We start from the raw sequence: 24,480 nt of genomic DNA, 5'->3' as shown, positions 1-24,480 counted from the left end.
AGTAATTCCTGGCTCCAAGATCAGATCCCACTTTGGGCTCCCTGTGAGGAGCCTGCTTCTCCCTCTGCCTGTGTCTCTGCCTCTCTCTCTCTCTGTCTCTCATGAATAAATAAATAAATCTTTTAAAGACCTATTTTGATTTTCTATTTTAATAAGTGTATTTTTCAGGAAATTTTTTATCCAAATTTTCAAATTCATTAAAATAAAAATTACATCGGACTATAATTTTTTACATCATTGACTTATGCTCTGAGATCTATTCATCATCATCCCTCTCAGGGGGTTTATTTGGTGCATTTTTTCTAGATTCACCTGGAGCTTGGGTAATTAATTTTCAACTTTTCTGCTTTTGTAATATTTGCATTTAAGTTTTAATAACTGCATTACTTGACATAAATTTTGAGATGTCAGATTTTTATTATAACTTGGTTCAAAATATTTTGGTTCATAATTTTTGTTGCATCATAGATTATTTAAGTGTATTGCTTAAATCCTGATTTAGGGATTTTATAGTTATCTTCCTATTACCTATTTCTATTTGATTCTCTTATGGTCAAAAACCATGCCTTCCATGATTTCAATTCTTTGACATTCTCTTAGACTTACTTTATCACTCAACATGTGGTCTATTTAAGTAATTTTCCATGGGCACTTGAATATTATGCAATTACTGGGTCTAGTGTTTGACATATGATACTTAATTAATGTGAGCTAATCATATTGTTCAAACAGAGACTTAATCTTCTAATATAAACAAGAGATTTTGATCAACTATGTAACAACTGTTTTAAAATTAGAAATCAAGATGCACAAGACCATAATCTGTGAGGGAAATAAAACAAAGTGAGCCCTACGATTATCCTGGCTTTCTATCTGGTGGCATTTACCAGACCCTGCTACAGGGAGAGCCAACCCAAGTACTGTATAACTGAGCAGTCATCAGATTTTGGGGAAATTGTAGTGGCTATAATTTGCAGATGGAAGTCTGAGAGTGAAAGAAGCTACAGAGAGAAAACTTTAAAAATCTTCTCTGGGGTCCTTTTGAGTTTTTGGCTAAATTCTTAGCTGCACATAATAGAGTTTGTATATAAGAGGCTTGGCAAAGAATAGCCTTGGAAAGTAAAACTACTAAAATACAAAAATTATTGGGAGACATTTAAGTTCTAACTTGCTACAGTGGAGTGTCCTCATTAAATACCCAGGACATTCAGTGGAAATCCAGAAAAGCCATGCCTTTTGAATGAGAATAAATTATCCCTAGACTAAAAAGTACTCTAGGGGAACCTGGCTGGCTCAGTTGGAAGAGCATGTGTCTCTTGATCTCAGGGTCATGAATTTGAGTCTCAGGCTGTATGTAGAGATTATATAAACAAACAAACAAAGAAAAAAAAGGTAGACCCATTGTAAAAAGCTTAAAAAGAAGGCTCTAGTTGATTAAGATGATCTATGACTAAATGGATATCCATAAGAAGAAAACTCAATCCAATCCATTTGTTCTTTTTGGAGAAGAACAAATTCCAAACACTCAGAAATTTAATATATATATTGTCCAGTATGCAGAAAAAATACTAGATATATTAAAAAGTTAGACAACATAAGCCTATAAGTATCAAAAAAAATCGGTTAATAGAAAGAGACCCACAAATTACAGAGATGATAGAATTAACAATGACAGTGACTTTAGCATATCTATTATAACCTGAAACCACAAATCTCCTAGAGGAAAATATAGGGAGTATCACTTTGACATTAGGCATAGAAATATTTTTCTAGACATATCTCCTCAGGGAAGCTAAACAAAAGCAAAATTAAACTATTGGTACTACACCAAAATAAAAGCTTTTGTACAGCAAAGAAAACCATCAACAAAACAAAAAGGCAGCTTACTTAATGGAATAAGATATTTGCAAATGATATATCCAATAAGAGGCTAATACTCAAAATATATAAAGAACTTATACCACTCAACAGCAAAAACGTAAAAAAAAAAAAATCCAATTAAAAATGAGAGAGGACCTCAATAGACACTTTCCCAAAGAAGACCAACAGACACATGAAAAGATGCTCAACATCACTAATCATTAGGGAAATGTGAATCAAAATTACAATGAAATGTCATCCTACACTTGTCACAGTGGCTAAAATCAAAATCAAGAAATACCAAGTGTTGGTGATGATCTGGAGAGAAAGGAACCCTCATGCACTGTCAGTAGAAATGCAAATTGGTAGAGCCACTGTGGGAAACAGCATGGAGTTTTCCTCAAAAAGTTAAAATAGAAATGCCACAATGCAGTAATTCCACTACTGTGTGTTTACTCAAAGGAAAACACTAATTCAAAAAGATATACCCACCCTTGTTTATTGCAGTATTAATTATCTTAGCCAAGGTATGGAAGGAACTCAAGCATCCATCCATAGATGAATGGATAAAAAAGAAATCATATACATATATATTAGATCTCTATATATACAATAGAATATTACTGAGCCATGAAAACAAGTGAGATACTGCCATTTACAACAATGGATGTTGTTGGATCCAACAACTCCAGATCCAATGGATGGACCTAGAGGGCATAATGCTAAGTGAAATAAGTCAATCAGAGAAAAACAAATCCCATATGATTTCATTCATGTGGAATTTAGGAAACAGAATAAATGAGCAAAGAAAGAAAGAGACAAACAAAAAAATAGACTGTGGAACACAGAGAACAACTGCAGAATGCTAGAAGGGAGGTGGGTAGGGAAAAGGGATAGAGGGGATTAAGAATACACTTCTCTTGATGAGCACTGAGAAATATATAGAATTGAATCATTATATATGTGAAAATGACTGTATGTTAATTATACTTCAATAAAAAACATTGCTATTATAAATATATTCAAGGATTTAAAGGAATATATAAACATAATAGAGAAATTGAAACAACAAAAAAGAGCATATAGAAATTCAAGATGTGAAATATATAGTGCCTGAGATTTAAAAGTAAATACCTGATAAATGTAAATGCAAACAATTAACTGTAGATGGAAAGATTAGTAAAATAAAGACAAGGGCAATCAAAATCATCCAAACAGAAGTACAGGAAGAAAAAAGATGAACAAAGTCTCATAGTTTGTGAGAAATAATGTAATACCATATGTGAAATAGAGTCAAGATGTATGCATAACAGTGTGTGCATGTGTATGTATTTGAAGAAATAATGGCTGAAAAAATTTCAAATTTGTCAGAAAATATAAACCTCCAGATTCGAGGATAAACACAAAGAAAAATGTATATCAAAGCACACCCAAATCAAATTACTGAAAACTGTTGAAATCTTACATGACCAAAGACACATTGTTTTTAGTGGTACAGAGAAATTATCCCTGACTTCACATTTGAAAAAATACAACTAAAAAATATTGCAATGGCATCTTTTGGAGTCCTAAGGGAAGAAAAAAAAATTAACCTAGAATTCATTATTTAGGAAAAATATTCTTCAAAAATGAAGATGAAATCAAGATATTTCAGAAACAAAAATGTTCAGAGAATTATTTGCCATAGAGTTTCACCACAGAAAAATTTAAGCAATTTTGTCAGGGCGAAGGAAAATGGAAATTTAGATTTTTTTTTAAACTTTTATTTATTTATGATAGTCACACACAGAGATAGAGAGGCAGAGACATAGGCAGAAGCAGGCTCCATGCACCAGGAGCCCAACGTGGGATTTGATCCCCGGTCTCAAGGATTGAGCCCTGGGCCAAAGGCAGGCGCTAAACTGCTGCGCCACCCAGGGGTCCCTGTTGTGGAGTTTAAAACATAAAAGTAGGGATGCTTGGGTGGCTCGGGGGTTGAGTGCCTGCCTTAAGCCCAGGGCGTGATCCTGCAGTCTCAGGATAGAGTCCTGCATCGGGTTTCCTGCAAGTAGCCTGCTTCTCTCTTAGCCTGTCTCTGCCTCTCTCTCTTTCTGTGTCTCTTACGAATAAATAAATACATTTTTTTAAAAAATAAATAAAACATAAAAGTAATATGTATGACAACAATAACAAAAGATGGAGGATATTTTTAAGTTTTTTACATTGCATTTGAAGTAGTATATTATTTGTTCATAGATTGTTGTAAGTAAGGATATATATTGAAAATCTTTTGCAAAGAATTTTTTAAGCTTTTATTTTAAAGTAATCTCCACACCCAACTTTGGGCTTGAACTTTCAACCCCAAGATTAAAAGTTGCCTGCTCTGCTGACTGAGTCAGCCAGGTGCCCCATATATCAAAAATCTTTGATCAGCTATTAAAATAATGAAACAAAGACATATAGGTAATCAATCAATAAAAAAGATAAATTCTAAGAAATTAAATAAAAGAAAAAAAAGGGAAAGAGGACAAGAGGAACCAAATACAAATAAAAATATAGAAAAAATAGCAAGATGGCAAGTTTAATCTCTATTATCAATAATTACATTAAATGTAAATGGACTGATTGTAATAATTTTGAAAGGTAGAGATTGTTAGAATTTAAGAAGATTTAATTAATATACGACTATAAGAAATACGGTAAATATCAATATGTAAACAGATTAAAAGTAGAAGGGTGGGTAAAGATACACTATACAAATACTAGTGATAAGAAAGATGAAGTGGTAATAGTAATATAAAAGTACACTTAAGAAAAAGCAGTATTACAAAGATAAAAATATTTCATAATGCTTAAAGAGCCAACTCATCAAGGAGATATAAAATCCCTAAATATGTATGCATCTAATAACAGAAGTTCAAAATACATGAAGCAAAAGTTGACAGAACTGAAAGGAAAAAAAAGATATGTACAATGCAATTATTGTTGGCAATTTCAATAATCATCTTCCAGAATTTGAAAGGAAAATGAAACCAAACAAACAGAAAATCCAGACTTGAACAACCCTGTCAATCAACCTAAGCTAACTGACATTGATAGAGCACTATACTAAAACACTGCAGAATAATTTTATTCTTTTCAAATGAATATGGAACATCTCATAAGATAAAACATATATTGGATTATAAACCAAGTCAGAATAAATATAAAAAGATTGAAATTCTGTAGAGTATATTCTCTGACCACAATGGGAATAAACTACAATGGTAACAAAAGGAAATTTTAAAAATTCCCAAATATTTGGCAATTAAACCACATACTTCTAAATAAGCCATATACCAAAGAAGAAAAAAACAAAATTATAAAATATATTAAACTGAATGATAATGAAAAAAAAACCTACCAAAATATGTGGGATGAAACTAAAACACTATTTCAAGGGAAATTTCATAGTTTTAAATATATATATACATATATATTTTTAAGATTATTTATTCATTTTAGAGAGAATGAGATTGAGAGTGTAGGGGCCGGGGGAGGACAAGCAGGGAGAGGGAGAAAGAATCTAAACTTCCCCTTGAGCACATACCCCAACCATGGGGCTGGATCCTATGACTCTGAGGTTATGACCTGAGCTGAAATCTATAGTTGGATTGAGCCACCAAGGTGCCCCTAAATATATTAAAGTAAAAAAAGATTAAAATTGATTCAAGATAAATACAGGCGCAGCCTGGGTAGCTCAGCAGTTTAAGCGCCTGCCTTCAGCCCAGGGCGTGATCCTGGAGTCCGGGGATTGAGTACCCTGTCGGGCTCACTGTATGGAGCCTGCTTCTCCCTCTGCCTGTGTCTCTGCCTCTCTCTCTCCCTCCCTCTCTCTCTCTCCCTCTCTCTCTGTGTGTGCGTCTATCATGAATGAATAAATAAAATCTTAAAAGAAAAAGATAAATACAGTAAAAATCCAAGGTTTTTGTTTGTTTGTTTGTTTTGGACAGGCAACCTGATTCTAAAATTTATATGGAAATGCAAAGGACCTAAAAAAGCTAAAATAAATTTGAAATAGAAGAACAAATTTGGAAGACTTATTCTTTGTGATTTCAAGAGTTACTAGAAAGCTACAATAATCAAAACAGTTTGGTATGGTGCCAGGTTAATGAATTGATCGATAAAACAGAACAAAGAATCCAGAAATAGACCTATAAACGACTATCGCTCCTCAAAATACACCTTGTGAAAATAAAAAGGCATGTAAACCAGATAAAAATATTTACAATACATATATCTGACAAAAGATATGTATCAGATATACATAATAACTTAAATATATGTATATAATATGTAATATAAATTCATGTATATATAATTTATATAGATTTTTAGTTTATAAATATGTTTTATAAATTATTTTTCTAAATTAAGTACATAAATAAAATCTTAAAAAATTTAAGTCAGGCACAAAACAGTCCTACTTTTAGAAGAAAGTCCATTTTCAGAGGGGAAAAAAGAGGCATATCAATAAAGACTTATGAATAAATCTCTATATTAGCTCAAAGTAGGCAAAACCTTCATGTCCATAAACAGATGAATGGATAAACAAATTGTGCATTTATACAATGCAAACCTATCCATTGACAAAAAGTACCCCGTTACTAACACATATTACAGTATGATTGAATCTCAAAAATTTTAATTTGTATCCAAAAGATTACCTACTGTATACTCTCATGCTTTTTTTATGAAATTCAAGAGTAGGCAAAACTATTCTGTAGTTATAGATATCAATTCAATGGTTGCCCAGGGCTAGGATTATGGATCAATGAAGGAGCACAGGATAACTATTTTGGAAATGTTCTATTATCTTCTTTGAAGTGACAGGTACATGAATGTATAATTAGACAAAATTCATAGAATTTACATTTAAAATGGTGGTCTTATTATATGTGTATATTAAGTCCCATACAATATGATTAATTTTATTTTTATTTTTTAAATTTTTAAAAAGATTTCATTTATTTATTCATGAGAGACACAGAAAGAGAGTCAGAGACACAGGCAGAGGGAGTAGCAGGCTCCATGCAGGATCCTGATGCAGGACTCAATCCCAGAATCCCAGGATCACACCCTGAGCCAAAAGCAGATGCTCAACCACTGAGCCACCCAGGCATCCCAATATGATTAATTTTAAAAAGCAAAGTAGTTCTATTGTTGTTTGACACACATATAAGAGTAATTTCTTTTAGTATATTAAGGAACTTATTTTATTTACTATGTACAGAGCTTTGCATTAAGCATTATGGAAGAACACAAAGTGGTATCAAATTTTTCTTGACCAAGAAGGAACTTAATATTTAGTTAAGGTAATGCAGTATGAACTTGATCATATATTTAATCATATGGTGGTAAAATGGATAAGTAACAGCAATGATAGATATAGAAAAGAGTTGTAAAATTCAGAGTTAATGAGTTGATCCATGAAGAGAGTATAAAAAGCATAGTGTCTGGCAGATAATATATGCTCAGCCAGTTTATTTTGCTTTTTGGAGAGAATTTCCAACACATAACTGAAGAGGTGGTATTTAATTATGTAGGCCCCACAGAATAGTAGAGTTTTTAGAAAGCAGCAAGAACTGGGGAGGCATTCAGATCAGGAGGCTATCATGAGCAAAGGTGAAGTGAAAAAGCATAAGCTTTGTATGAAAGAGTGATGTATGTTTAGTGTACTCATTTGAGCAGAATGAAAAGTTTCATACAGGAAAAATAATAGGAGGAGAATCACTAGGGTCAGAATATGGAGGGTCTTGAAAACTAATCTAAGAGGTATAACCTTATTTTAAATTTATTATTTATGAATTGCCTTTCCAGAAATAAAACAAATAAGAAAAGATATTTCATCAGAAAAAACTTATTTTGAAACTTCATTGTTTAACATTAAGTATAAAGTCAGTGAAGCCATTTTGATGAACATAAAACTGAAATTGGGGCTTGCTGATGATCTTAGATGGGAGTTTTTTGTTGTGTTTTTGTTTTTGCTTTTGTTTTTGTTTTGTTTTTGTTTTTTAATGAACCCCAGCTTCCACTTTATTTCTGCTTTAATTTCCTTGGGTTGCATCATGTTTAGAAAATCCTAATTTAGATAGCTAAATAATTATAAATAGCAGTCCTATAATAAGTTTACTTAATTTTATTTATTTATTTATTCATTCATTCATTCATTCATTCATTCATTCATTCTTTCATTTAGAGAGGTGTGGGGGAGGAGCAGGAGAAGGAGAGAGAGAGAGAGAGAGAGAGAGAGAGAGAGAGAATCCTCAAGCAGACTGCTTGCTGAGCACAGAGCCCAGCATGGAACATGATCTCACAACCCTGAGATCATGACCTGAGCCCAAATCAAAAGTTAGATGCTTAACCAACTGAGTCACCCAGGTGCCCCTATAACAGTTTAAAGTTTTACATATCTTTCAATAAAGCAGAGGTTTATTTCAAGATTTCCGTAATAAATGTTTTAACCTGGTAGTAGAAGTTAGTGGTTTCCAGTGTGTTGCCATTTGGAACATAACAGATTTGAGTAGGTATGACAGTTTTTGTTCTGGTTTTCATGTTGTTTAGAATTTTTTTTTTTAAGTTGCAAATGGCAGAAACCCAACTCAAACTAGTTTAAGCAAAAACAGGATTCTGTTGGCTTACATAGCTCAGGAGCAGAATTTGACTTGGCTTTTTTAGATGTAAGTATGCTAACATGAGTAAAGATTTTATTTATCTTCTCTCCTGTCTTTCTTTGTATTTTTGGTTTCATTTGTCTTTATTTCACACAGGCTCTCTCCATGTGTCAGAGAAGATGGGCATGACAATACCAGGCCCATATGCTTATAGTTTCCCACCTGAGCTTAAGAGAACCTTTCTGTCTAGTTCCTGCAGAGAATTCTGATTGGGTCAAATTACTCTCTGTGTGGCTAGGAGAAGCAGGAGGAGGCAGGCGGTAGAGCACTATGATTGACAACTCCATCAGGATGATAGTGGTGTTCAGAAATATTTCCCCAAAGAAACCAAAAGAAGGAATATAGGACACAGAAGTTATTATTTCCACAGTCTAATACAGTTTCTAAACAGCAGCTAAATGAGTATTGAAAAAAAGTAAAAATGAAACATTTGTAGAGCCCAAAGAACAGTGTCCCATGTTATATGGTTTGAGTACCTTAGCCTTTGGCATGGAGCGGGAGAATGTAGGGAGGGTCATGAGAGGAGGTCATGATGAGTCATAATTTTACTAATATGGACATCCATGGTTTCTAATGGAACATTTTTACTCATTAAAATTGTAGTAAATTTGAAGGTGTCCCAGGCAATGAGCTACCATGAAAAACCAAGGTCTCAGGCTGCACATTTACTTCTTATACATGAAGATAAAAACTAAGTTGGAAACAATTACTTGGGGAGCCCGGGTGCCTCAGAGGTTTGGCGCCGCCTTCAGCCCAGGGACCTGGACTGATCCCAAAGACCTGGGATCGAGTCCCACATCCGGCTCCCTGCATGGAGCTTGCTTCTCCCTCTGCCTGTGTCTCTGCTTCCATCTGTGTGTCTCTCATGAATAAATAAATAAAATCCTTAAAAAAAAAAGAAAGCGATTACTTTTTAAGTTCAATAGTATTTTTAAGCAGCATCTTAACTATTCCCTAGTGGATGATATTCAGAAAAAGAAAGCTCTTCATTCAAACCAAGACAAGGCATTAAGGAAAAGGCAATCTGAAGGAACAGGAAGACCCAGCATAACAGAGTGTGTGGGGGAGAACTGGCTGTTGAACACTATTGACTTTTCACTGCAGTACCTTCAATTTTTTGTATCCCTCCCCAAGAAACTAGAGTGCTTCACTCTGTCTGAAAGAATTAATAATAGATACAATTATTCATTTTCTACAGTTGGATGCTGTGGTATTGAGACTATAAGACTGATGTTCAAATATGATTTAGTCATTTCAATAAAATCAGCACCGAAGGCTCTGTCAAGGCTCTGTCACCATGTTTGACCTTGGGGAAGGCAAATGACTTCCTCATCTTGACTCTGTTTTCTGGTTTCTGCAAGGAGGATGTTGCTCTTACTGACCCCTGAAGTCTCTTTCAGCTACAGCAGTAGGCTGTGAGCCTCTGAATCACCTGCTGGATGTTTCCCTCTTTTTCTGTATTGATGCTGGTAGTAGTTGTAATTTGATGAATATGGGAGAGAAATTTGGTTTTGAGTGGTCCCTCTGATACTGTTCTAGGTGCTAAGCAACCTTGGAAAGCAGATGAAACATCTGCATAGGACAATATGACTTCCATGAATGTATGTTAAGTGTCAATTTTAAGGGATTCCCATAAAAGTTATCAAAGACTTTGGTAGATAAAAACAGTGCAAAGAGAGAATATTACACCCAATGTGATGATGTCTGTATGTGTATTTCTGCCAGGTTTCAAGTGTGGATCTTTTTCTCCCTTATGAATATGCCAAAATCTTGTATCTAATAGTTCTAATGACATTTCCAAAGCTCCCACTGACACACATGCATACATACACTCACAGTATATTATCTAGTAAAGTGGCTGTGGAATTAACATTTTTTCCTGGAAGGAAAATATCTGATTTAATGACCGAATCATTTTAAGGCAGCACAACAGAATTTCACAGGAACTAAATCTATTTCTTCACACCGATCATGCATGTTTTACTCAAGCATTGAGTCATTAGCATGTTTATAATGGTTCTAATTTAGCACAACATTTTCTGAATTTTATCCTTGAGTCATTTACAAATTGTTCATATTGAATAAACAAAGGAAACAGATTGCATTTTATACTTAGTAATTTATCTGAAAGAAGAGGGGAGGGTTAATTGTTTTAAAGTTTTGGTCTGTTTGGGGAAGTGAGCCTGCTTTTTCATTGCTAGGCATAAATGCCATTTCTCATATTTTCGGGGATGGGGGGTGCTATGGAGGAGTAAAATGAAAAATTAGGACCAGGGCAAGATTGGCCACTCCCAGAGGGGAGTGTGGAGCAAAAGGGGAGCTGGCACGAGATTATCCAAAACAGTTGGTGCATTCCTTAATGATCAAGTGCTTGAGAAGTCCAGCTCTTCCTGGCAGCGCATCTGTGTTGATGTTTATATCATTGCCCTGCTGTATGGGAAAGGCATGCTTTCTCTTGCTGCTTGGCTAAAAATAGGATGGAATATAGCATTGTATGAGATATTTTAAGATAGCAAAAACATTTAAGAGGTTAAAGGTTTGGCTTTTGGATCAAAAAAGATCAGTGATATAACTCGTGTTTCTTGCAGACTGAATTTTATCTAGAGTTTGTCAGTGATTCGAACTCTGTTAGGCAAGTTATTCTAGGTTCATTTGGTGCAGTCTGAAAAACCCATTCTGCTGTCTTTTCTGTCAGCTTCCCAGCATGAAGAGCAGGCCTGAAAACAGCCTCTATTTATACCCCCTTGTTCGTATTTGGAAAATCAGTTGTTTCATTGGAGAGAGGGAGAGAGAGAGAAGGACAGCACGAGCAGTCGTCAGGGAGTGTGCTTTGTACGTTATAGTGACTTCAAAATAAAACTGGCACATTTTAGTGTCTAATTATTTTTAGTGAGCTTGGAGGGTTTTAATTAAAATTTAAGAGTGCTCTTCAAGCTCTCCAAGCTCCAATTTTATCCCACTGTATTGTGGAGCACTTGTCACTGTGGAAAAATGTACAGTAACTGGCATGTGTGTCTGTGTTTCCTAATGAAAAATGTGGGATGGATGATTAGCAGGAGTATAAATATATGTAGTCAGAACTAGTTGTAAACCAAGGTCAAAGGTACTTTTGATAAGCTATCATTTTTCTTGAATACATAGAAAATTTATTGCATTTGAAATTTATGATTCTTATGGTAAAAATAAAAGGAATTGATTTAATATTATCTTAAAAGAGTTAATAAAGCAGTAGAAAATCTGCATACTGGGGCAGCAGTCATGGTTTTTGTCACTCAAATATTTTAAACTTATTTTTTATGTCATGTTTCTAATGTTTTAGCATTTATAACTTTATCACTTTGAGGCAAAAGGAAGAGTGTTTACTCACAGGTGAATTGTTTTAAAGTACCTGTGCATTAAAAAATTTTCCCATTATTCTTTCCTATTCCCCCATGCTTTAATTTTAGCAATGAGATATTTATTTACTCTCTTTGACACATTTGAAATTCCTTCACTTTCTGCAGAATAGGGGTTATTACTGCTGTGGCTTTTAAAACTAGGAATAATTTAAAATTGTCCCTGAAGTATTACGATGCAGGTTAGGAAATAAATACCTCACATACTCTCACCTCAATTTCTCTTGTTTAATGAAATTAATTGTTAGCATGATAAAGCATTCTTAACTTACCTGGCCTGAAACCTATATACTTAGGAAGCAGAAAAATTGCTCTGCAATCCATTATGCTGGATATTTATTAAAAATTATTTCTGAATTGTGTTTTACTTTTTTCTTTTTCTTGAAAAACTTAAATTGCAAAGGAAAATAGAAAAACCAAAAACTATGTGGCTGAGAATTGATTTTAACATGTCAAAATCTTTTACATCCTTGATTAAAATATAAGCAAGAATTGAAGTCGAGCTCTCAGTTTTTGAGTCTTGATTTAATCATATTATTTACAAAAATTAGACAAGATAAATATAAAGTCCTGCATTTCACGGAATATGTATTGGCTTATGGGCACTAATTCTTTCAAAGTAAGATGAATTAATTTTGACATTTTCCACTTCTACACTGCAGTATTTTGGCCTACATTGATTTTTCATATGTATATATTATGGTGACATTTTTAAAAATTTTCTAATGTGGTTCTTTCTCTTAATTTCCAAAAAATATGTAGTTCCTCTCCTATTTTTTTTTTTTTTTTTTTTTTGCTGAGGACAACTCAGTCAAACTAATAAAATTTGAATAATCAAACAGTAAAATATGCTATATAATTGTTTCATGTTTTGAGAACTGTGGAACTAATGTAAGTGTATTAGTTGTTTTCAAGTCAATTGTATAAAACATTTTTCTGTATAAAATAATCTAAGAATACCTAGGTGATGTTCAGTACTTTTATTCCATTTGGAATCCTCCATGACTACTGATTTTATGCCAGTCTGTGTGGTCTTACTCTTCCCGTGTACCTAATACAATCTGGACTTCTTTACTTATTCTGACCTCTTTGGTTTTTGCATTTGTGTGTGATCAGAATGGAGTAAAGTATGAATTGTTCAATTACTTCTTTACAGATACTACTGTTAATGTAGTTGAAGGATGTGCCACATAGAGGATGAATACTTACTTTTAATTTGCACCCTTACCTGGATATTGTTTTGAGTAGGAAATTTGAAAATATCAATTTTCATTTACAACTTTATCTATTACATATTTCCTCATTCCAAGTCAGAAACCCCTCAGTGATGGCAGTAGTGTCCTTTACCTGTGTGGTACTCATTAACAATCTGTATCTTTTTGTCCTTTTACCCTCATTTTACTTACTTTACATTATAGTATGAAGCGTGATTAATACTAATTGTGGCGTGGCCTTTGACGTTTGGCAGTCAGATAATTAGGTGAGAGAACTGAGAGTTTTTCAAGAGACTTCCTGGGTTCTGAATCTTCCTGGAATCTCTTAGAATTGTGATTAAATTGATAAGGCTGTATGTAGTGATTTTTATTGCCCTATAGTTAAAGGAAATCAGTGATCATTATTAAATATTTTTATGACTTATAAATATAGACATGAAAAAGCTGCTTTATTTTTTCCCCTCAGTTTCTTCTACTGAAATGGGAACTCATATTAGCTAGATTAACTCAGCATTATGGTGAGGATTAATTTTTTAATAGGAATGTGAAATGCTTTGATGTTATTAACCATTTTATTAATGAGTAGCTTTTATGTGAAGCTGTGTACACACGGTCTGATTTATGTTTGAAGTATGTATTCCTGTTGTCCATACAGTTCTATTTTTCTCCCATGAAGCTTCAGCATTCTTTTCCTGGAGCTCTGAAAGATTTCAGGCCTATTTATAGAAACGAGAGACATATTTTCGCCTGTTTTACATTTAGTGTGTATCTAATCCTAGTTTATGAACTTGCTCTGAATTTGTGATCATTACTAGTAAATTGGGCCTTTGTCTTTTACTATTATAATATATATTCTCAACTCAAATTTGAACCAAACAAATTATGCTTTAGCATTTATATCAGTGATTATCAGCTTAGTGCAATGTTACAACATGTATGAAAGGGTTAAAAAAAAGGCACTAACAAAACTGAGTAGTATAGGAAGTTGAAGACATTTAGTTGATTATTCTTATCCATGATCTGATGTTCTATTGATCTCTCTCAGAAATTTAAACCCGAGTTGGGAAAAACTAATCTCTGTTAGGCATGGCTTTGAGGATTTACTTCTTAACTCCCAAACTTAGTGTTATCATTTTTATTACTTTAGCATAAAAACAAAGTAAGTACAGACAAAGAGTATAGTGTGTTTTTGAATCTAAAATAAAAGTAGCATAAGAAACCATTTTGGAAATTAAATGCAAACTGGTATATACATATGCACACAGGTCCTTTTGGAAAGTCACTCAGAATCCAATTTTTAATCATGGTAGTAGATCACTTGTTGAAGCCTAAAAACATAATGACTAGGAAAGAATAGAAGGAAAGGAGGGGGGAAAGATAAATGGAAGAAGGAAGGGAAGGGGCAGTGAGCTTGCACTTAATAGAATCAAGCTGACTTCTATTTAGATAGAACTTTAGCTTCTGCAATAGCGAGCCAGTATGGTTGGTGTTCTTCATCAGCCAATTCATGACACACTGATCTGGATTCCATCCGTTCCTTGATTGATTGATCATGTCACGGACAAATGTTAATTGTTTTCACCAATACATTCTAACGATGCAATGGTCTTCTCATCTCTTACTGGGGGCTCACGGTCTTTTTCTAAAGCTTATCTAGTTTCTACAACCCTTTAGATCCATCTTGACCTTACACCTCACTCTGAAAAATTCAAGGAGGATTTAGAAGTTGGAGGAAAAAAAAATGAAAGGGAAAATGCTAAAGAGATAGGTACCGATATGGGAGAGGAAAGGCATTTGGAATTGAAGTAACTATTTTAAATATAATTTTAAAAAGAAGTTATCAGAATTTTGACACTTGGAATGTTAAAGTTTAATGGGAGTATGCTTTGCACTGAGGATTTAGTATTTAAATCTGCATTCCCTTTCGGAAACATGGCCTATTTGTTAAGATTTGAAACTTAAAAGATATATATAGTTGTGAGCAGTAGCTCTAGTTGCAAACCCATCTGAATAGAGGGAAAAAAACTCATTGAGAAAATTTTGCTAATTATTAGAACATTCTAAAATTGAAATTTCTGTAACCTTTATGAATCTTTATAGAAACAAGTATAATCACTCTCTATAATCTAGTATGCTGCTTAGATATGCAGTAGGGCAAATAGTGTTTGAGTATTTTCTTTATAAGAATATATATCTCTTTCTATATAAGAGAAAAGGTTAAGTAGGTTTTATTACCGAGGGAAAGAGAACATCTTGACTTTATTTTCTTTGAATTTTTCTCTAAATGGGTATTTTAGAAAAATTGCCATATGTTTATTTCTTTTCTTAAGGACTAAGTGGTTACACTTTAATTGTTTTTTTCTCTGTTGAAGATTTGTCTTTCTTCCTTGAATAGCACATGAATTTTGCTTAGACTCAAAAAAAAAAAAATCACCTGGATTCAAAGGAACAACATCTAAAGTTAAATGTATCATGGGAAAGAGCCCCCTTTTCTGTCCTGTCAGTCTAAGAAATGATAAATGCTGACTGAATATTAATAGAATTATATTTATAATGTACCAAGATAAAATTATTGAACATTATCTTTTTTTTCCTGGGAATAATTTAAATAATGTGGTAAAAATAAATTTAGTTGTGGTATTTTGTGATAGATACAGTAATATAATTGTCTGTATCCTAGGGTTAAAACAACAATGAAAAATAGCTTTGATCATTTTTAAATGAGAGAATTTCTCCATAAACTGGCTTTTTGGATTTGTAATATTTTAATACTTATAAAATACATATGTAATATTTTTAATACTTACTTTTTTACTCTAATAGATTCCTCCTGCATGGAAAAACTACTTTCAAAAGATTGGAAGGAAAAAATGGAAAGACTAAATACCAGTGAACTTCTTGGAGAAATTAAAGGTACAAAATACAAAATATCAAGCATATCAGTGTAGAGAATGTTATTCTGTATAAAGACATGCTCGCTGATCTCTGTACTCTAACATTAAATTCTTACCTCTAATATTTGTTCATATATGAGAGGGTAAATGTATAGTGTGCCCTTGAACTTTTATTCTTTATAATGTTTGCAGAATGAAATTTTTGCCTTCTCTTTTTATTAGTCTATAAACATATAAATTATAAGATTAATTGCTTCATTAATTTAATAGGAAGGTATGAAAAAAAAACAAATGTCAAAAGATGAAGAACAATTAAGTTAAAGATAATTTTAGTCTTTCCTCTTGAAATCATAATAATGGCATAATTTATGGATCCAAATCGTTAATTTGAATTTCTCCTGGTCAAAGAAGGTCAAGGGTAGCACCTATAAAAAAGAGTTTCTAGACTGTGTTGTACACAGTGGCTTATGGGTGGATTCTGAGGCTTGATTACCTTTCTTAAGTCCTGGCTCTGTCACCTTCTAACTGAGTGACCTTGGACAAGTCCCTGAACTTTTCTGTTTTGAATTCCTTGTATCTAAAGTAGGGGAGGAAGAGTTCCTACCTCACAGGCTCATTAAGAGGATTAATACAAGTAAAGTTTTTAGAACAATTCCTGGCACTTAGAAACCGCTCATAAGAGTAAATTGTTGCTGCTGTCTTCATTAGCATACCCGCAGGATCATAGGTTGATTAATCTCAAACAGATTTCATAGGATCTAACTTTTCATGACCTCTGACCCTGATGAGGATGAGCACCTTTAGTCCTGAAGGACTTTAGTGTGATTGATGTTATTATTTCGAGTCAAGTTAAGAACCATTACAAAATTAAGTTTCCCTATCAGTCAGGAAGTTATTCTTCTTCCCCCACTTTCTCTTGTTGATGCTTTTGTGGAGCTAAAGTACTGTTTTACTGGTTTTGGTATCATGAAAAGAATCAATGGCCATTAATTAATTCTATTGGTTGTCTCATCAACAAAGAGGCATCACTCCGATTTGCGTTAACAATTTGGGAACTTAGATTAGTTTTCTGAATTATCAAACAACTTCAGGTAAATCTGCCTATTGGTCATGGATTAATCTCATTTAAGATAAACATCTGGCAATATCTATCTGGTGAAAATGTTATTTTTAATTTATTACAGAAAATTGCCTAGTGTTCAGGAATGTTGTGTCAATTCAAATGAAGACAAAAGGAAGTCATCTCTTTTCCAGGGAATAATTAATAATTTATTCCATTAACTAATACAGTATTAAAATTTTGTGGAAATTGGATATTATTTTGCATTTCATGGCTTCTGTTCTGTACTCATAAAGGCCATTTGCTATTTTGGAGGGAAAAAACTTAACTTATAACTGACGGGTAGAAAGAAAGTCATTAGTGACATATTCTCTATCCAGCTGCAATAACATGTTGTGTGCTACTTTGCACGTCATTCTGTGTTTTCTATCCTTTCCAAAGTCATTGGTTTTACAACAGTGAGAACAGAAATGGTTTATGCAAAGGCAAGCTTTTGCCAGCATGAATGATGGGGGTCTTGCTTTTTCTTAGTAATGTGGAAGCTAACATTTTATTATGTTATGATTCAGCATCAACTTTTTATGCTTTGGGTTATCTTCTCCTTCTCAACCCCCTTTCCATATTTCTTTACTTTTCATTTTGATTATGAATTTACAATGCAAAAACTGTACTAGCCTTAGATAGTCAACTAAATCTTGAAAGCAAAAACACATGCAAAATTAGGTTTTTCAAATTCTTTAACTTTTTTTCTGGATTCTATATGTGATATGTGAACTTTCATTTGTGTGCTACTCTCAGTTTTAGGAGCATAGGAGATAAGGATTTTTACTAAATTTTTCTCTTTTTTTTTTGGATTTTTACTAAATTTTTCATTGTGATTTACTCTATATAATTGTTTCTTTTTACATCCTAAACCTTTGTGTCACCATAACTGTTACATAGAAGACATACCAATAATATAATAAGAACTGAAATAAAATGTAGTTTAAATTGTATTCAGATAGCTTGTTTCAACTACTGCTAAAACTCAACATGCATTTTTCCTGTAGATGAGATCAGGCCAGTTATTATCCACCTAACTTAGTTACAATTATTCTGAAATTCTAAAGTGATTTAAATACTATTTGCAAGAAATACATACTATTGTGGGTTATCAGTATTTTATATCTCAAGCACTATTGCATTTTTAGTACCTCTTATTATTTTTCTCTCATTACAAAATATGTTATGAATGAGTTTACAACAAATTCCCTCATTACATATTTATTATAAAAATATAGAAATACAAAATAAAATAATTAGTTAATTAATGAATTCTGTTTTTTTTGCCCTTTTCCATTTTAATTAATGCATGAGCCTAGGAGATAAGATTCTTACTAAATTTTTCATTTTAATTTACTCTACATAATTGTTAATTTTTTTCCTTAAAATCAGAATCATCCTTTTATAATCTGTTCTTCTGACTTGATATATTATGAATTTCCTTGTGATTAAGTCATCCTAAATGCTATTTTTATTTACAGAAAGTATTGAACAAAGTGAAGTTCTCATAATTTAACTGAGTCTTTTATTCAACATTTAAATAGTTTTTTATTATTTGTCTTTATAAAGAAAAATTTGAATATGCATAACTTTTAAATAATTTTTAGTATTAATTGGTGGTTATTTTCTTAGGATATTTTCCTAAAAAGTGAGACTCCTGTCAAAGCATGTGTTCTTTTTAAAAAAGTCTTGATTCATACTGCCAAACTGCCCTTGCAGAAAGGGTATAGTGTTCTGCTCTCACCAACAGTATCTGCAAGTATTCTCTTGCCCTCAATGACAAGTATTATTACTTTAAAAATTTCTTGCCAGTTTTGATAGGGGAAAATGATACACTACTGCGGATTTAATTTGAACTTCTTTAATTATTACTGAGAATGAAGCATTTGACATAAATTAACTTGCGTTAAATGTCTCTTCCTTTGAGAATTGACTATTTATGTTTTTTGTCCATTTTTCCTTTAAAGGATTTGTCTAGTTCTTATGGTTTGGTGATACTCTCAGTGTATATTTTAATGGTATTCACCTTTATCTGTCATACATGTTACATCTTATCATTTTCTTTTATTTTACTGTTTTTTATTGTCAAATCTTTCTCTCCCTTTTAATGCTCTTTCATGTTCGGGGTTTGTTTAGAAAAGCTTCTCCCACTCTATTATATTTTATTCCAAATTTTTTACTATAGTTTTATTCATTTAACTCTTTAATTCCTCTTGAATACATTTTGATGTATAATTTCAACTAGAAATACAACTTAATTTTTTTTCTTAAACTGTTAACCAAATAACTCTGTATCATTTATTAAATACCCTATCTTATCTCTTCTAACTTGATAAAACATCTTTTATCATACTGATTGCATATTTGAAACCATTTCTCAGTTTTTGGTTCGAGCCTATTGATCTATCTAAACTTTTATTAATATTGTGCTATATTAATCACTATAGCTTTATAGTATCTTTGAAAAGTAAATTTGCAAGATCACATTAATAATTTTCTTTAAGGTGTCTGCATGCTTCTTTAAAGTTTATTTTAGACTTACTTTAAGTATTAATTAAAATAAAATACTTTTTTGAAAGGTTATATTATATGTATGTGAAATTATAGGGTCAAGTGACATCTTTATAATAATGAATCTTTTTATTTAAAATCATTTATCCTTTTATGTCACTCAACAATTTGTTTTTTAAATATAGATTCTGCATGTTTCTTTTGATGTTTTCTCTATAATGTTTAATATTTTTGCTTGCTCTTGTGGATGTGATATTCTCCATTCTGTTTCCCTTTTGTTACCACATTTAGGAATGCTAGTGAATTTTGTTGGTTCACTTTTAACTTTCCTCTTTCTTGAACTTACTAGCTCTAGTCATATTTCAGCTGATATGTTTTCTCTTTTATGGAAGTTATATGTCCCTTATTTATCCCTTCTCATATTACACTGCCTAGAATATCAAGAATGATAGTAAGTAATACACATGATGGCAAGTATTTTGTGCAGTTTTTAATTTATGGAATTGTTTTTAATATTTCATCACCAAGTATTAAGATATTTAAGACATTCTTTGTTAGTGAAAAAACATTCTAGTCATAGATTATTAGGAATTTCTATGAGAAATTCCATTTTATTTTATGGTATATCTTATTGATTTTTGTTTTACAAATTTACTGATGAAATAAACCCTGATTAGTCATGGTGTAGTCTTATTTTAATGTACCGAATAATTTTATTTGCTCATATTACAGTTGTTATTTTTGCATCTGTCATCATATATGAGATTAGTTTGTGTTTTTCTTTATTTGTACTATCTTTGTTAATTTTTAGTACCAGAGTTTGTGGTTGAACTAGAAAGCTTTCCCTCCTTTTTTAGGCTATGTATTGACTAGATAGCATGAGAATTACTTATTCCTTGAAATTCTGAAAGAATATGCTTATAAAACATCTAGGACTAGAGTTTTCTTTGGTAATAATTGTTTTTTTTTCCTACATTTTCTATTTCTCTTTAAGTCAGTTTTTCCAGGAAAAAAATTTCCTAGAAAATTGTAAGTTTCACTGAGATTTTCAAATGCATTAGTATTGGTATAAAATGCAAGATCACTTATTTTAAGTTTTTATTTGCTGTTTTGTATTCCATTTTAAATTTTGCGTATTTGTGTTCTGTCCCTTTTGCCCCTCAATTTTACTTGCCAGTAGTTTTTCTATTTATCTTTCCTCCCAACACCCCAGTAAGTATCCAGTTTTTAGATTTATTTCTCAATTCTACTGCTTTTCAGAATGCCAACTACTTCATCTTGGTTTTACCTATATTATCTCTCCTTTGCTTTTTCCTTATCCTTTTTTTTTTGTTTGTTTCTGATACCCTCTAAGTTCCTAAACTGAATACTTCAATTTAAATAATGTTTCTTTAATAATAAAGGTACTTTTGGCCATGAATATATTTGTAGAAGTAGCTTTATGCATCCCATAAATTTGAGCTTTTAGAATTCTCATAGTCATTATTTTCTCTTATATTTATTCTTAACTTTACATCTTTTGTATTCAAGAGTGGAATAAAGCTCAGGAAGGAAGGAAACATAACTTTTATTATTACTACTTAAAAATTCTATGGTGGTTAGGTGCCCAATGGAAATTTAAGTGTTGGCAGTAGAATGGTTAAGAACAGTATTTAAAAATGAATCTTAAATCTAGTGAGTTTAAGATGACCACATATTTAGAAGCAATACAGTAATAATCTTCCTAGAGTCTACTTAAAAAAAAAAAAGACTGCTGGGGCACCTGGGTGGCTGTCAGTTCAGTGTTTGACTCTTGATTTCAGCTCTGGTCATGACCTAGGGATTGTGGGATCAAGTCCCACTTTGGGCTCCACGCTCAGCATGGAGTCTATTTGTTCTTCTTCCTCTTCCTTCCCTTGCTCATACTCTCTCTCTCTCTCAAATAAATAAATAAAATATTTTTAAAAGTGGATTCAAAATTAAAATCTTACTGTCTAAATGAAGCAAAGCAATATTTGAAACCTTTAAATAGGAGTTGGAATATTGCTCAAGTTTGAGAAATGCTGAATCATGGATTTTCAATGGGTCTATATCTAGGTCTTGTCTAATATTTTTAAAAAGAAAATCCCATCCCTAACCCACCACCATATTTTCATAAGTAGGCTCCTTTCCAGTAGCAGAATTAATTGAAGATAGAATGCTATAAATGGCATAAATTTAATAGCAGTAATCTCAAAGCAATGTTCAAACCAGGTTAATGTCATCACAAATATTCCTAAGTAACTATTATTAAGAACTTAAACGAAATATAAAGTGATTAGAATTTTGTTTTGGTCTGGTTGTTTCTGAAGTATTGTGTTCTAATTGGGGTGCCATATTTTCAAGGGGTCTATTTTCAAATTAGAATTTGTCAAAAGTTGCTGCAATGGTGAAGAGTCTCGAGCATTTAATATGACCGGTAATTAAAGATCTAGGGAAGTTTGACCTGCTGTAAATTGGTTGATTGAAGTTTTGTTGAGGAGAAGAGATTAAGATTTGTTTTGGGTTTTAGGGAGTTAGGAAATAGGGAAATTATTCTCAATGCCAGTGCCAGGAACTTAGGAACAATGAATGTCTCTATCTGACATGAGATGGTTAGACTACATTAACAGAGAATACCTCAGATATACTAGGTGTTCAAGAAATATTTGTTGAATGAATGGATGAATTAATAAAATAACATCTGGAAATTGTGCTGTGGAAAATTTTAAATGGAGATGTTACAGAGGATATTAGAGGGTATTCCTACTCTGGTGGAATGTTATCTTCATGACCTCCTAAGGCTTCCTCAAAAGTAGTACCAGTGTTTACTATATTTTCTTAATTATAAGACTAATCTTCAAAACATTATTTTCTGTCAAGAAGTAATTAATAAGTATTTTTGTGAGATAATTTGTTGTTTACAAAGGAAAAAAAGGTACTAAAACATCTATATTGCTTTATTTGATCCTTTTATAATAGCCTATTGAGGAAAATATTATTATATTGATTTTACATATGAGTAAAATGAGACTGAGAAAAATTAAGTGGCTTGTGTGGGGTCAGTCAAGAGTTGTGGACGCAGGTTTTGAGTCCTGCCTCCTCTGTTTAATGCAATACAGACTAATTCTCAAATTCTTCAAAATATTATACTTCTGCAGTGGGGTAAGGGAAAAATATAGACTCTGGATTGTTCCTCTCTCCCACAATATACAACCCCAAAACAGTTCCCCTTTTACCCTTTTCTATATAAGTGAAGCAGTATCGCAAAGCAGGAAGGGGGATAGGTAATACAGTTTCTCTATATAGAAGCTTTTATCTTGGTCTATACTTGAATGTGAGAGAGGGAGAATCATATGGTAGAAGGTAAAACTGAATTACTAATAGAGTCCATAACCCATTTGTATTTATGTTTGAGTTGTACCAAAGAAGTGAGGATGCCCAGATTGGTATGGTCAAGAAACATTTCTAAATGCAATTGTGACATACCAAATGAAATCTAGAGCATTAGGGAATCAGCCTCTGCCTCCACGGATAAACCTAATCTTCTGTGGTTTATGTAAGAGAATCTTAGCCAGCTTCCCTGTTTTGCACACATGCCCCTCTATGCTGTGGCTGGCATCTCCTTGGTGTGAAGGCGCCTCCCTGGGCAGTGTGCCAGAGAAACAGTAATGCTGGTTGTTTGAGTTAGCACAAACTGTTTGTGCTTGTGTTTGTCAAACACACAGATGATATGAGAGACAAAAAAATAATTATGTGATATGAACCAAATAAGGAAAATAGTGTTTTCCTTCCTTGGTCATTTATGATTAATCATTGCAATATTTACATTTAGGGATTAAGGTAGATGTGCTTGTAGGTACACTCTGCAGCAGCTTAGAAAAGTGCCAGTCTCTTTCTGGTAGGAAAAATGTTGATTAGGAAAATGCTTTTAAGTGGAAAGTTCTACAAATAATTCCCATTGTTTTTCAAAGCCACTATTGAGAAACAATTGCTTATTACAGTTATTCAACTAATATGTCTAAGTTTGCTCTAGAGCCCAAATGCTCTTGCCATACTTTACTATTCAAGGTTTTAAGCATTACTCCTTGTTACTTCATTAGGGTTGTTACTAAGAGAAGTACAATTAGGAACTGTGTTGCATCAAATAGTACAGGCATAGTACAGTTGTGGTTGGTGCAAATACTGAATTAAAAATGTGAATTTATTATAATATTGCCTCTGTGTGCCAATGAGAGCCTGGTTTCATTTTTAGTTTTGATTACAAACATAAATCTCTGGAAGACAGCACAGGAACACAAAAGTTATATTTTTGTTTTTGTTTTTGTTTTTGTTTCCAGTGCATGGTAGATCTTTGAAGATCAAATAGTATAGGTTATTCTTGAAGTAACAGTAAGCAATGCTGTTATCACCAAAGGGCCAGAATGGATCTAACAGCATTCCCATAGAATCAATGTTCTGCATCCCAAATTACTATCTTAAATGCCAATGCTCTTTCTAGTTTGTTCACTTTTCTAGTAAGGGCCCAAACCATATCTAAGTACTCTGTACTCATTCCATATGTTGCCCTTTCCACAGAAAACTCTGTTTTTTAGGGAGAGTGATTCAGTTACTTGTGTTTTGGGTTGTAGGTAGTCGCAAAAGGACCAAAGTGGTTTTTCAAGAGCTCTGACTGTATGCTTTACATATTCATTTATAAATGAATTTTTCTTGAATTTCCATTTATAAACTTAAAGCAATTTCATCTGAGGGAATTTAAATAAAATCTGGAAGTGTTTAGAGGCGAATCATCTGCCACTTTTCAACTTTAATAAA

General features: G+C 32.6%; 1 protein-coding gene across 26 annotated transcripts in view; it reads left to right on the top strand.

Moving 5' to 3' along the window:
• SOX6 (SRY-box transcription factor 6) overlaps positions 1 to 24,480 on the top strand; it is a 588,321-nt gene that overhangs the window by 323,351 nt on the left and 240,490 nt on the right. For all 26 annotated transcript variants that reach the window (XM_038569137.1, XM_038569135.1, XM_038569136.1 and 23 more), the window contains one exon: positions 15,985 to 16,074. In XM_038569137.1, the coding sequence (XP_038425065.1) occupies positions 15,985 to 16,074 (90 nt within the window). The remainder of the gene's footprint in view (positions 1 to 15,984; positions 16,075 to 24,480) is intronic.

This window comes from Canis lupus, chromosome 21, assembly GCF_011100685.1.
Source record: "Canis lupus familiaris isolate Mischka breed German Shepherd chromosome 21, alternate assembly UU_Cfam_GSD_1.0, whole genome shotgun sequence".
Taxonomy (NCBI): Eukaryota; Metazoa; Chordata; class Mammalia; order Carnivora; family Canidae; genus Canis; species Canis lupus.
Note: the sequence above shows the minus strand (reverse complement) of the source record. Positions and strands in the feature narration are given on the sequence as shown.